Consider the following 14,468-nt stretch of genomic DNA (forward strand, 5'->3'; position numbering starts at 1 on the left):
ACCTAAAAACCGGCAAAGTTAAAAATATCAGAAAAATGCACAAATGAGCTGGTCTGTGCACCTGCTTTGTATGTGGAAAGTTTCCCGGCGACCCTTGTTAGTGTTCTTTGCAACTTGAAAAATTTCACATTTTACTTGAAAGTCACAAAAATCGACCCTTAGGATTTATTTATTGATTGATTGATTGTCATTTTTGGGCCTGGTTGCTGCCCCTAGTTTTTCGAAAGGTTTCCCTGTAATCCTGGTGTTAAAAGTTGGTGTTTAATCAATTTATAATTTGTCACAATGGACAAAATTCAAGTGCTGGGAAAATACATGCTTTTTAAATTAATTAATTAATTTATTTATTTTTTGGGGGGGGTGCCTTTTCCAGGTCCAGTTCCGATGCCCCTGGTTTGCCTGGAAAGTTTCCTGGCACTCAGACCTGAAAGTTTGCTTTAGAAATTTGAAGTCACCTTTGGTTATATACCCCTTAATCACAATGTCTCGAAGGGCTTATTAGGCCCACATTTCATACTCAAAACATCTCCTACTCAAGAGGACCCCCTCTGGGCAAGCACAAACTCAGAAAAGCCATTTTTGGGTAAAGCAGGAAACCTCAACAGGACCAGGCTACAATGGATAGAGAGAGTGCTAAACACCATGAGCCCATTTAACGAAATGAAATGCCACAAGTAGAAACTTCTGAAGAAGTGTTCCTCAGGTCTTGTCCGAGTCAGTTGAGTTAGAATTCCCCAGTGCCACAGCTTCATTTTGCTCATCACCACCTATCCAACTCCTTGAGGAGAGGGGCGAAATTACAGGAAAACAGCCCCAAAAAATTGTGACATCCCCTAGCTGTTGAAATTAACTCAACCTCCACCCCTGGGTGAATAACCCCCCCGCCCCCTAATTTCCAGGTCTAGCCCCTCTTGTTTGTCTGTGAAGAGATTCATGTCACTGCAGGACTTTTTTTTTCCAACTATTTGGAAAAAGTTAAGATATTGTGACAGCTTTCGAAATATCATCAAAAAAACCCAGCAACCATTAAAAATGATGTTTTACCATTTCCAGCTCTGACCAGTCAAGGATTATCTTTGTGTTCCGAAGCCAAGGCAAAGATGCTGAAAGACGGGAAGCTGTTGAACAGAATACAAAGTGCACTATATATGAATATCATGTCATCAAAAGGAAAAGGCAGACATACAAGTAGGCATATTCATCAAGTGCGTCATCATGTGCCCACATAGACAGAAGGGACCAGGACATCTGCTGCGTGATGCACCGCCAGCTTGCCTCCAGGCCCTGAAGGGCTCACGCTGTGGATCACTGCCATTTTGCTGTAACACCTCTGTCTGATGTACTATTATATACTCAAAACAGCATGTAAACAATTTTCTCAAACTTTTTTCCTCAGGGTGCCAGGTGAGCTGGACCCTATTCCAGCTGACTTTGGGCGACAGGTCACCAGCCAATTACAAAGCGCAATTGCGTTCATGCTCACATTCACACCTATTGAGCGTTTGGAGTCCTCAATGAACCTAACATGCTGCTTCATAGCTATCATAAAATATTCAAATGTATTTTCTTTCTAGCAGGTTCCTGTTCAGATTTTGTTAGACATAAAATATAATGTGACATTTAAAAAATAATCTTAACTAAAACTGTTGAACTGGTTAGAAAATCTTTTTTTTTTTTTTAAATAATCCTTTTTCATGAACATTCTTATCAAGCTGTATCTCACTACAATTGCAATAAGCTTGTTGATATAGTGGGGCTAGTATTTATCCAGAAACGTATAAATAAATGTTTTATTATTGTATTAGTCATAAAAATATGTAAAATATAAAGTAAATATATATATATATAGTAAATAGTATGTCATAATATATTTTCGTTGTATTTCCAATAATTCCACAACTTTTGAGGTATGTGGGAATTGTTTGGTTTTTTGACAGAAATATTAAACTCATAAAAACATGTATTAAGATAATGTTCAAATACTGCTCATATTAGTACATAGTGTGAAAATGTGCCTTTTCAAGCAGTTCCCCACAATTTTGGTGTTAAAAAGACAAACATGTACTGTACATTTGATTGCCATCAATGGTTGACACTGGATTTTAGTGTCAAATATACCTATTAAATTATTGACACGTTTTGTAACCTGAGTCTGTTAATTCTAAATAAGAATTTAGCGGAACTATAGTAAGCATTGAAATGACAGAAAACATTATTTTCAAAAGCAGTTTCCCCCCCCCACTCCCCACCTCATGTTCTGAAATGATCTCAAATGTTAATGTTTTACTGTCAATGCAAACATTTAATTTTTTTGGAAGCCACATTGTTGCAGTGCTGCATGGTGATGATGCATGACGTCACGAGCATCCAGCAGCATCTTCCTCCTCCTCTTCCTCCTTGAGCCGCTACCACCCCCAGCGCCTGTGACCCTCTCGCCTCCGCAGTCCACAAGACCCTCCGCACCGGCCACCAACATGCGCTCCTGCTCGGGCTTGCTCGCGGTGCTCCTGGCGGCGCTCGCGGCCGCCGCGTCCTCCCCGGAGGCCTTCGACAACCAGCTGGGGGACATCGGCTACTGCAAGAAGCAATGCCAGCTCGCCGTCAAAAACAAAGGCCCTGCTAAAGTAAGGTATTAGAATGCGTGACTGATTGTGCAATTAGACAGATGCAATGTGAGGGGTGTGCGCATCTTAGGGAATGCTCGATTTGGAGCGTTTTTTAATTTAATTTTATTTTATTTTTTTGGGGGGGGGCATCCTGCTCACTTTGCTCAGGCCGAAAAAAGAGCCGAGCATTGCGGGTAGAAGCGTGTCCGAGAGGCCGTTCGAAGCGCAGAGCACAAAAGGTTTTGCAGCGCTCGATCACGTTTTTTTGGTTTTTTTTTTCTCACCAACCCTCAGGTGTGGCCCTTGATCGCATCCTGCAGCGGGAACAATGGGCCCGCGAGCCCGAGCGGAACACACCGTGCCCAGCACATTTGCAGGATATTAATAATTGAATAATTGAAACCGATAAACACCCTGATGATGTTTGGGGTTTTCTGGAAACGCGGAAATGCAGCGGGGATGATGACAAGGCTGTTGTTGAGAACTGCATGGCGTGTCTCGCTCGTTTTGGCCACCAGAGGGTGCTGTTTCTCCTCCGATTCAACGTTACATCGGAGCACATGTTGGCATTTTGCTGCAGATCCGAAGTAGACTACAACTTTATTATGAAAACCGCTTAGCATGTTAGCGTTTTATGAATTCTCATTACAAACAGTACTGGTGTACAGTGAATAATAATCTGCTTTAGGGTTTTTTGTCTCGTTAGAAAACCAACTGTTAAGATGTTAGAACTCTTGGTATGTTACCATTTGATCAGTTCGCATTCAAAATACAGTGGTGCCTTGACATCCGAGTTTAATCCGTTCCCTGACTATGCGCTTATCTCAAAACATGCATCTCAAATCATATTTCCCCATTGAGATGAATGGAAACGCACTTATACTTGATTAGGGTTCGAGTACCGTTTGGTACTTCATTTTATGAATTCAGGTAAAAGAGTGCAGGTACTAGACTGACCTGGCAGCAATCCAGAAAATGGAAAATGTCTGGCGCATTATGAATTGCAAAATACGACCATGGACGGCAACTGAAGTTGTACATCGAGCAAGAATGGGAAAGAATTCCACCTCCAAATCTTTGCCAATTACTGTCCTCAGTTCCCAAACGCTTATTGAGTGTTGTTAAAAGGAAATGTGACGTAACACACTGGCAAACGTGCTCCTGTCTCAGCTTTTTGGGAATGTGTTGCAGGCATCAAAATCAAAATGAGTGAATATTTTCATCAACAATAATTAAGTTGATCAGTTTGAACATTAATGCTGGCGTTTGATCCATTCTCATGAGAAATAGTACATGACTACAGCGGACAACGTACAATCCTTAGCGAGCTGCCTTCGCGTTTTTTCTTGAGTAGGGTTTAGCATTTTAGCACCTGTGCAGGTTCTGTACTGTATATAGACTGAAAATCTTAAATGCACTCATGTACATTATACACAGTACGTGACAACATGTGGTCTTTTTGTAGGAGTCCGTAATGAACGCCTGCCACCGCGGCTGTCGTCTCTACTCCATCTGCCAGTTTGTCAACGGCAACGCTGGCTTCAACACCAGCAAGGACGAGTGTCAGGGAGGTGAGCGGCTCCATCTGTGGCTCTCGGTTTGACTCGAAGGTCTTGTCACTTTTGTTGCCTTTTAGTTTAAGCAGGTGTGTCAAACTAATTTTAGTTGGCGGGCCACATTCACCGCAAATTTGATCTCTAGTGGGCCAGACCGGTATATCTGTGGCCTAATAAGCTACAAATAACGACAAATCAAAATTTGCCCATTTTTTTGGTGTAAATAATTACATCTACATTTGGGAAAATATTCACATTTATTGATTAGAATCTTGTTGCAACTCTTCAAATCGTGAGCAATCTGAAATAACAAAAATAAGTGCAATTTCAACAATATTATGAATCAGTCTTTTCATTTACAGTTGCAACAAAAAACAGTCACTGAGCAATAAAGGGTTGCTAGTTATCTGATCTGCGCACTGGTCTGCACAAGCAATTAGCAAGCCATCTCCAACTATTAGCACGCATCAAATTAGATCGTAGCCCACGTCTAAGGAAAGAAGTGACTTTCATCTTTTCCTTGTCATGGGTCGCCACAGTGAGTCACTCGCATGATTTGTTTGTCCGACGTAACCCAACTGTTTTTAATAAACCCATATCCCGATTAACTTCACAAACTCGTTACATGACATATAGATAGGCATTGCTTCTGCAGGAGTTAGGAGTCTATTTCTACATATGGATTGGACCGCCGCGTCAATCTTTTCTCTCTCTCTCTCTCAGCTTTGCTTATGTCCCGTCACGCGAGTCACAGAAACTTCCTGTTCCACGGTGTTGAGTTTCAAAATGTATCAATTAACTAAACCCTGCCTGACGAGCAGAACAATGGCCGAGGGCCGGATCGGACCCCCCGATGGGTCGGCTCTGGCCCACAGGCCGTATGTACGACACCACGAGTTTACAGAAGCAGTTCCTTTGAATTTTGCAGTGTTGGAAGATGCCTGTGTCTCTTACGGTTACCTCGGAGTATCTACCTTAATTTGCTTACCTTAAGTTCTGTTAGTGCACCTTGGCTTTACGAACAGGAAATTATTGCTATACGGTGCACACCGGCATAATGTAAAAAAGGATTCCTCTCTTTCTTAGTGGAAATCAAACTTTCTTGTTGCTTTTTTAAAAAAAAGAGTCTCTCGAAAAGTTGCTAAAGGTAATGACTAAGTGGGGGGGGGGGAATCAGGAAAAAAAACATGTTTACTGATAAATTTGCTTTAATCGATAAACACGTTAGATTGTGTACCTAATGAAGTGTCCCTCCCTTTCCCGTCTCTGCTTATTCCTCTTGTGGATGCCCGCAGCTTGCCAGGAGGCTTATGTCAAACTTGTGGAGCAGGAGGCGTGCAGCACCGGCTGCGCCAGCCAGCCCTCGGAACCCGAAATCAAGAGGAGGAAGGTGAGAGACTCTTCACACGTAGACACACAATCACGCAATCACAATCACGCACACGCAATGACAGAGATTTTCCCAGCAGCTCAAGGCCATGACCCTCCGCCCCAAGGTGCCTTCCATCATGGAGGCCGTGTCCAGTTGGTGCAACGACATCGTCAGCTCTGCCCAGAGCTTCATCTCCTCCACCTGGACCTTCTACCTGCAGGCCGACGATGGCAAGGTTGTCGTTTTTCAGGTAGCTTTTGGTTTTTCGTCCCGTTCAATTAAGCTACTCGGTGAACCCTCGCTATTCTCCCGCAATTGGGATTGAGCCCGGATTCGAATGGCAAAAATTCGTATTAATGTGTGTAGATTACTACAGATATGTTTTACTAGTCAAACAATTTGCTCCGACCAACCAATCAGTGGACCGAATCAAATCAAGGTTCCTCTCTTTGTGTGAATGTGAATGTAAAACACAAATCGGTGGGGCTCCACCGTACATTATCAAGCATCTGGGCCAAAACCGCTCATTTTGGATTCAACGCATTTGTGAAGGTTCAGCGAGCAAAGACACGTGGAAGGACAGCGCGTTTTCTCCGACAAAATCACAGCTCCTTAAAGTTATTTTAAGACACGCCACTTCCTCTCGCTACTGTATTCCTGTTTCAAAAACCTCATGCACTCTTCTGCCATGAAATCCCTTATTTTTCTATCAGTAGATCTACCGGTATATGTGGAAGAACAACAAGCATTTACTATAATTAATCTAGCAAATATAAAGTTCCTGCAAGCCAGTGTTGTGTGTCGAAAAGCTGCAGTAAAACAACGAGAAGCAACAATAATACAACGGGATCCGTCTCGCCTGCCAACTACAGTGTCCAAACTCAAGAGAACTGCAGAATGCAATTTGGGCTCCGTAATTAAAGGACTGAGAAAGGGAATTGACATTGTTTATGCACACTTGATGATATATTGAAGCGCACTGTGCACTAGGAGAAGTTCGACGTTACCTCATATAGAGACGCAGACGCCGCAAATGTTTTTTTAAATTGTATTCTTTTTATTCATTTGTAGACCGTGATGGATGTTTGCTTTTTTTGCGGTGCTGACATGCTGGCTGAAGCAGAAACAGGACGTCAGGCTCCGACGGGCTGTGAGAAGACTGACTGTGTGCTGACTTAAGTTGTAAATGTTGTTGTGTGGTAACTGCCTGTGGTGGTGTTGTGACAGCGAGTTGCACTGAAAAAAAAGAATTGTCTTTTTAGTTTTAAGGGTGTCCATTAAGTCTCTTTACAGATCAATCATTCAATTAAAAAAGCAAGTGAATAGACACCTCTGTAGAAATTACAGTGAACTTGCATTATTTGCAGGGTATAGGGACTGAGGAGACGGTCACAACGTCTGAGTAAGCTGCAGTAACGTTAGTCGTTTTTCACAGAGGATAAAGAATGTATGCCTGTGAGTATTGGTATGTTGTCTGTCATGCTGACGTTTGTGTTCAAATATCGATTGCCTGAAGGGTTACAATACCGATGCGATATGTTAGCCCATCTATGGCAATTTTCATTGTTTGTTAGCATTACGCTGAGCGGGCTTTCCTAAGCTATGTGGTTGTTTTAAAAATGTGTAATTCCCCTTGGTGGTGTACAAGTGCACTACATCATACTGAGAGCTGTTTCTAATATATTTAGCTGCACAAGAAAGACCTCTGAAACAAAAGTTGTGGGTGGCGAGAGTATGCGCTCTACAAAAAGTGTGTTTGTGTGTGTGTGCGCGTGCGTTGCTGAGGGCATCAACAGCGTTGCCACCGCTGACTGTGGCCGCTGTAAGGCGAGCGCAGCGGCGAGGCAAGAAAAAAATCCTCTTTTAATGAGGTCTCCAGGGGAAAGCGCAGACGCGGATCACACAATAGAGCGCCCAGTAGTGCAGCACTGATGTTATGTGATGGCTAGGAAAAAAAACAAAAAACTTCATATGACATTGAATGCAGTTGAAATGCTATTAAAGGAGACGTATTATGTTTTTATTTTATTTATTTATTTATTTTTTACAATTTAAAACAGTCCCCGTGTGTTTTAACACACATACTTTCACTAAAATGCACCCTATTTCTTGTCTTGCTGAAATTAGCTAGTTAGCTAGCCCTTATCGTGCCCTATATACTGCTGGGCCAGTGGCAAGTCTGGCATTCGTTACCCTGACGACCAGGGGCGGAGTCTCCATATGAGTGTTTCAGACATTGTAGTCTTGCCATTGAAAGTGGCTCTGGATCTTCACCCCGCCCAATTTATCAACAATAACTAAGTTAACTGTAACCGAATAACTGTAACCTAACTGTAACTAGATAATTGTAACTAACTGTAACTAAGTAACTAAAGCAAAGTAAGCACAAAAATGTCAGGAAAAGCCTACTTGAACATCTGAGCTTGAAACTATTTTGGATTAATCAGAGAGACTTAAAATGGTGGCAGGTGTGTGCTGACTCCCATTTCACAAGTTTGAATTTGATTGGTTAATTCTAAACACAACAACAGCTCCAATTATTAAAGGGTGTGCACAGTTGTGCAACCACATTATTTTAAGGATTTATTTTTACCTCATCTCTTGAAAATATATATCATTTTTTTCAATTGATTTGTAGAGGTTATAGGTCACATTAATGGTGGAAAAAATATATAACTGATTTATAACGGTCTCCTTTTTTTTCCACAAAAGCTTGGGCATTTGAACAGGGGTGTGCAGACTTTTTCTATCCACTGTATATCCACCAAGTTTTGTTTCCTCTTCGTTCTTCATCTTCAGTGCTTGGACGTCACCTTCATGCATGCTAATGACTGTCCGAGTCTCATCTTCGTCGTCCTCTTCCTCAGAGCCAACCTGAGCTGGAGTTCTCTCTCCCCGAGCTGCAGGCTCCTCGCTCCAACATGGCCGACAGCCCCTGGCCGCAGGTGCACTCGCACACGCAGAAGCCTCATGGTGAGCGCGCACAAACACACTGCTGTCAAACTTCAGTTTTTTTCCAGACACACCCCTTGAAAAAAAACTGTGACTTTTCTTCTTGATAAAATTTTACTTTTTCTTTTTTTTTTTTTTTTGTAAAATGTAAAAACACAAATCTTAAAAATCATTTATTCCTTTGAGAAGCCATATGTTTTTCTAGAAAAACAAGTCATACATAATAAGTTCGTTTTGTAAAGTTTTTTTTTTTTTTTCTGAAAAAAAAATTCCGATTTTATTTTTATAGTATTGAGTTGTTTGAAAAAAAATTACATGATGGTTTCAAAACATTACAAGCCCTATTTTCCTGATTTTCATGCAAGCACAAGGTTCGCTACACACGTTAGCGAATTTGCACGACCAGTCTACGCTATGCTGGGCGTTCGGACGCAGCGAGGCTGTGTCCTTTGACATGCGCCTGGCGGAGTGACGATTTGGTGGCAGAAAGTCGGTCGATCGAGGGTGGGGCTGGTCTCCAAGTGCCCACTTCACTGCGGCGATCTGTAATTTCCTCCCAAGCCAACCTTAACGTCATTTGTCTACTTGCATTTCCGGTTTCGTTTTATCCATCCATCCATTTTCCGTACTGGTTTATCCTCACAAAGGTCGCGGGCCCATCCCAGCTATCTTCGGGCCAGAGGCGGGGTGTTTTTTATTTTTTTGTATTTTATTATTAAAAAAAAAAAACAACTTTGTTTTTCTACCTTTACACCTTTATAAAAAAAAAAAAAAAAAAAAAACTTTATACTTGTAAATATCACTAGTATCTATAAAAAAAAAATCAATGCTGTTCATGTTATATTATAAATTTTGTTTTGAAATAAATCAGATTTCATTTTTGTAATGTTATCTTAAAATGTACTGTATTCCTGTAATATTACAAATTTAATGTACAAAAAAAATCTACTTTGTTCTCGTACGTTTTATCCCAGAAAGTACTGATAACAACTTAAAATAAAATTACAACCCTTTTTCTTGAAAGAAATTGCCTTATTCTCATAGTATTACGAGTTTTATCTATGAAAAAAACTTAATTCTTGTAGTACTACAAATTTCTTAAAAAAAAAAAAAAAAAAAAAAAAAAAGTACAGCTTTTCTCTTGAAAAAAACATTTTTATTCTGGTAAAATTAAAACTTTTTGGGCACTAAAAATTCAGCTTTATTGTTGTAAAATTACAATACTTTTTGTCTATTTCCCCTCCCCATTTTTCTCAGAAAGATGGGACTATTCATAAAAAATTACGACCTTTAGTCTGGAGAAAAAACAAAACTTTATTATTAAAGAGATCATTTATTTTTAAATTTTTTTTTAACAGGTGTGAGGGGGCGTGGCGAGAAAGCGGGAGCCAAAGCGGGAAGCAGAGGCAAACATCAGGTCCAGCGCACCGACGACTCCGCCGCCTCGGCCGAGCACGACTTCCTGGGCTGCATGTCCAGGTGAGCCAAGATGGATATTATGTATAGCGTGTATATGATGCATTGATTTTCATCTTCAAATACTCTCGTATCTCGCTCGTGTTCAGGCGTTCGGGTCTTCCCCGATGGATTTTGGCGGCGTGCCTCTTCCTGTCCATCATGGTCATGCTGTGGCTCAGCTGCGCCAGCCTGGTCACCGCACCCGAGCAGCACATCAAGGCGCAGGTACGACGTCTTTGAGTGCAACCAGATGCATTTCTATCACAGTTAAAGAAGGAATGAATGTCAATCACCTTAGTCTCCATTGGTCATTAAGGTTGGGTCTTGAATGTCTTATTCCTTTTATGTCTTAACATTAACAGTGATTCACTTTTTTTTTTTTTTTTTTTTTTGTTAAAAAGTGACACAACTCACATTACAGTCACTGAGAACAAAAGTGGGCTAACACCATTTTGTCATTTTGCAGGAGAGTGATTTAAAGTTTTATGACTTTAATAAAAATCTGGGGATTTTATATCTTGGTGATTTATATGACAGTGATTACTTCTTCTGCATCCTTGTTTATACAGATGTTGAGTTTGAGTGTTGGCATTGTTTTCATTTTTTTTTCTTACAGTAATCATAATATTAATAATAAAAGGTTTGTGGTCTAAAGGTCGCATATTTTGGCTACGTAGACCTCCATAGAGTGACTCACTAACATGGACTTAGTATAAAACTGTCAATTTCATTTAAAAAAATACCTTGGTTTTGTCAGACGAGTGTCCAGAAAAGGCCACTCTGACAGCTACTTCTGTTTGACCCAGTTTTGTACCAGCATTGTCCATATTTGGCTAAGACCGCCATAAATAAATAAAAAAAATAAAATAAAACTAAAGGCGGCACGGTGGACGACTTGTTAGAGCGTCTGCCTCAAAGTTCTGCGGACCGGGGTTCAATCCACGGCCCCGCCTGTGTGGAGTTTGCGTGTTCTCCCCGTGCCTCCGTGTGTTTTTTCTGGGCACTCCGGTTTCCTCCCACATCCCAAAAACATGCATGCTAGGTTAATTGACAACTCTAAATTGCCCGTAGGTGAATGTGAGTGCGAAGAAGCGGCTCAGAAAATGGATGGATGGATGGATAAAACTAAACCTTGAGGAAGTTAACCCACTGTAGTTCCCAGTGACTCATTAGCATTACAAATTTGTCATAGAAAAGTTGAGACTTGAGTCTTTTGTTGTTATTACAATGTGAGATGCTTAAGAAGATGGAATAGTCCATTACATGCGAAGGCAGAGGGGAGCACTGGAAACAATCATGATAGATGAAGCAGTTTGGTGTGTTTTTAAGAGCGGGAATTAAGTCCTAATTGCTGTAAATTGACGTTAACTTTATTAATTAGTTTTTATGAGACGTTTGGGGGTCCCTGGAAATTTTAGCCTAATGCTAACACAATGCAAAAAAACCCTGATAAAGACAGCCTAACATTGATGGTGTAGTAGTTATAACCCTTTTTACTAATATTTTAACACAAGCAGTGCAGCTAAACATGTAGACAGACAATATACCAACACCCATAAGCATATATTTTTTATCTGCGATGAAAAAAACAAGTAATATTACTGTACATTACTGAGCATTCTAGTAACTTACCTGCGGTCACCGTCTATTCGCAGCTGAGCATCAACGGTGACAACGCGTTCCTGGACGACAATCAGGTGAAGGGGAATCCGTACCACCTGAGCCCGCTGCTGGCCGTCAGCGTCAAGTTGCCGGCGGCCGAGGACAGCCAGGAGGCCGGGCCTCTGCCGGTCAAGGTGGACCTCGACAAGACGCGCGTCTAGAAACTTTTGGGATTCCTTTCACTCAGTCACTTGATTTTTTTTTTGTTTTTTTTTTTTAAGGAGCACGTCACTCTCCAAATCATTTTACACCGTTAATACTCCCTGTGGATGTTAATTTGATTGCACGCCCTGTCTGAGCGCTAGCATCTCTTTTCTAAATTGATTTCATATCATTTCGAAATTGATGTCACGTTGACTTTGACACCGAATCACAGTCATGAGCAATCAAGTAGAGAGAAACAAAGCCAGGTGCAGAACTCACCTTTGTACTCATGGAGCGCGACCTCGTAATGTGTCGTTGAGATGAACAGGAAGTATTGTATTTCTTCTGAATGATTGAAATGCCATGCAAAGTCATTGAGCTGCTTGTAATATACAGTACATTGTAACCTAGACATAGAGTATTATTTACCAAGGATTATCAGAGCCGCACTGAAAATAAAACACATATACTAAGAGAAACTCATAAAGTTGTATTTTTCAAGAAGGAGCTCAGTATTATAATTTTTTAAGTAAAGGAATAGCTTTTTTTAAATCGAGGGGGGGGGGAAAAATCACATACAAAAAATTTACTTTTTCTTGAAAAAAAAAAGAAGTAACGTTCTCCCACAAAGTATGTTTTTTTTTTTTCATAAATTAATTGAACTTTTTTGGAAGCGGAGTTTTCCCCCTCAGTTTTTGGGGGAGAAAAGTCTGATTTCTTTTCAGCAATTTTTTTGTTTTGAAATTAAAACATTTTTGCAGGAAAAATTCCTACTACTTCAAGACTGACATATTTTTCTTGAAAGAAAATGCATACTATTAAGAAAAAAAGATGACTTTATCCTTTTAATTTTACATGTTTTTACTAATTGAACTTTTTGTATAACAAAACAAAACAAATCCAACCTTTTCTCTAAAAGTAAGACGACAAAAAAAAGACTTTTTTTTTTTAAGAAAAATCTGACAATTCGCATATTAGATATTCTATCTAATAAAAAGTCGAAGTTCTTGTATCTTTGTTTTTTTTCTCATAAAATATTTTTTTCAGTAGGTGTTTGACCTTGAAAAATTTACGTTTTCAAAAAAAAAAAAAAAAGAAAATAGACTCATTTTCCAAACAGTGAGACTTTTTTCACCCAAGATAGAAAAAGTCCTAATTTTTCCAGAATGCTAAAGCTTAATTTTGTTAAAAATCTGACTTCTTGTTTTTTCTGACTTTATTCACACAATTTTAAGTTTTATCTTTAAAAATAAAAAAAAACTTCATTTGTGTAACCTTACAACTTTTTCCCTTTAAAAAAACAACAACACATATTTCGTCAGATTTCTTTCTAAAATAAAAATAAAAAAAACCCCAGACTTTATCCTCTTAATATTCAGGATTTTACCTAAATAAATGTAATCAGTTCTTATAAAATTACGATAAAAAACATCATGGTAAAATAAAAATAAAAGTCAAACAATATGACTTTCTTCGTGAGAAAAACCAAAAAATGTTTTTCTCTCTCCAACAAAATCTGATTATTCAGCCAAAATGACAATCTTTCGATCTCGAAAAAACCACCTTTTGATTCTTGTCCAATTACAACTTTATTCTCAGAACCTTGCAACTTTTTTTTCCTCTCATAGTATAGTTATTTGTTCTTGTCAGTGTGGCCCTAATAGCCCTTGGCAATTCTTGTGTATTTAGGATGACAATGAGCTGTTTGAAGTACCGTATACTGTACGTGCCACGTGCTTTCTAAGTCAACAGCCGACTATTTTGTATGTCCCCTGAGCACACAAGTGTGCTACATCCAAACAGACATCTTTTGTCATGGGGCCCAGTCGGACAGAGCTCGAGACTTTCCGTTCTTTGTGCTTTTTGCTGTCCTGTAAGCGCTCTTGGAATCCCCCAAATAAAGCGTGCATGCCGAGTCAAGCTTTGATAGTTGAATCCTGATCGCCCGACGCTCCCCGAAGGCCCGGCTCGCCTCCGCTGTAGATTTGTCACCTTTTTTTGTGTGTGCTCCTCTTTACTGTAAACATGATTAGAACATGTATTATAACAAGAATAATAATGATAATAGTAAGGAATGCCGATATCATCAGAAGGACTTTTCAACAGCAACAACAAAAGCCATTTAATCTAACGTGAGCATATATCAAAAACAAAAAATATGATGTGAATTTACAACTGTTGTGTTGTTTCCTTTTTACTGCTCAGCTCATTTTCAATGAAACAATAATTGCAACATAATGAATAAAGTGTTTTCATGGACAAAAACAAAGACGTATGTGTACATTTTTGGAAGAGGGCTTCAAACAGTCATCATGTGTGACTTGTGTGTGATTTGCTTTTTCTTTGGCTTTTTTGTATTTCATAATTCTCACAGAAGGGTGCAAGTGATGGTGGTCATAGGACGCGATACGACTAATTCCTGCAATACCAAATATCGCTACAATACATTATTGCTCTCCAAACGCTCTACAAGAGCCATAATAGTTTAAGCTGGAATGGAATAGTGTTGTTGTTGTTTTTAGGGAACACACATAATATTGAACAAATATTAAACAATTTTTTTTCCAGGACAAACTCAGAAAACTCAAAATGTTGAGTTTCCTGCTAAAGCTACTGCCCCCGCAACCCGACCTCGGATAAGCGGGAGAAAATGGATGGATGGATGGATGGATGGATCTCATTATGAGGATGTCAACAGATCTTTGCAGAAATAAATAT

General features: G+C 39.8%; 1 protein-coding gene across 1 annotated transcript; it reads left to right on the plus strand.

The window, feature by feature from the left end:
* Positions 1-104: 104 nt before the first annotated feature.
* On the plus strand, positions 105-14,019 carry tmem59l (transmembrane protein 59-like). The gene is made up of 8 exons (XM_061778880.1): positions 105-2,624; positions 4,072-4,177; positions 5,458-5,552; positions 5,632-5,784; positions 8,402-8,507; positions 9,845-9,965; positions 10,052-10,169; positions 11,600-14,019. Exons 1-8 carry the CDS (start codon positions 2,352-2,354, stop codon positions 11,765-11,767), a joined length of 1,140 nt encoding a protein of 379 aa, XP_061634864.1. The 5' UTR covers positions 105-2,351; the 3' UTR covers positions 11,768-14,019.
* Positions 14,020-14,468: the final 449 nt, after the last annotated feature.

The sequence above is a fragment of the Phyllopteryx taeniolatus genome, chromosome 7 (assembly GCF_024500385.1).
Source record: "Phyllopteryx taeniolatus isolate TA_2022b chromosome 7, UOR_Ptae_1.2, whole genome shotgun sequence".
NCBI lineage: Eukaryota > Metazoa > Chordata > Actinopteri > Syngnathiformes > Syngnathidae > Phyllopteryx > Phyllopteryx taeniolatus.

Bases quoted from the DNA above. Each gene is read 5' to 3' on its own strand.
- tmem59l (XM_061778880.1), top strand. From the start codon at position 2,352: ATGACGTCACGAGCATCCAGCAGCATCTTCCTCCTCCTCTTCCTCCTT. The intron at 2,625-4,071 runs GTAAGGTATTAG...GTCTTTTTGTAG, and splicing joins AAAACAAAGGCCCTGCTAAA to GAGTCCGTAATGAACGCCTG. The intron at 10,170-11,599 runs GTACGACGTCTT...GTCTATTCGCAG, and splicing joins AGCAGCACATCAAGGCGCAG to CTGAGCATCAACGGTGACAA.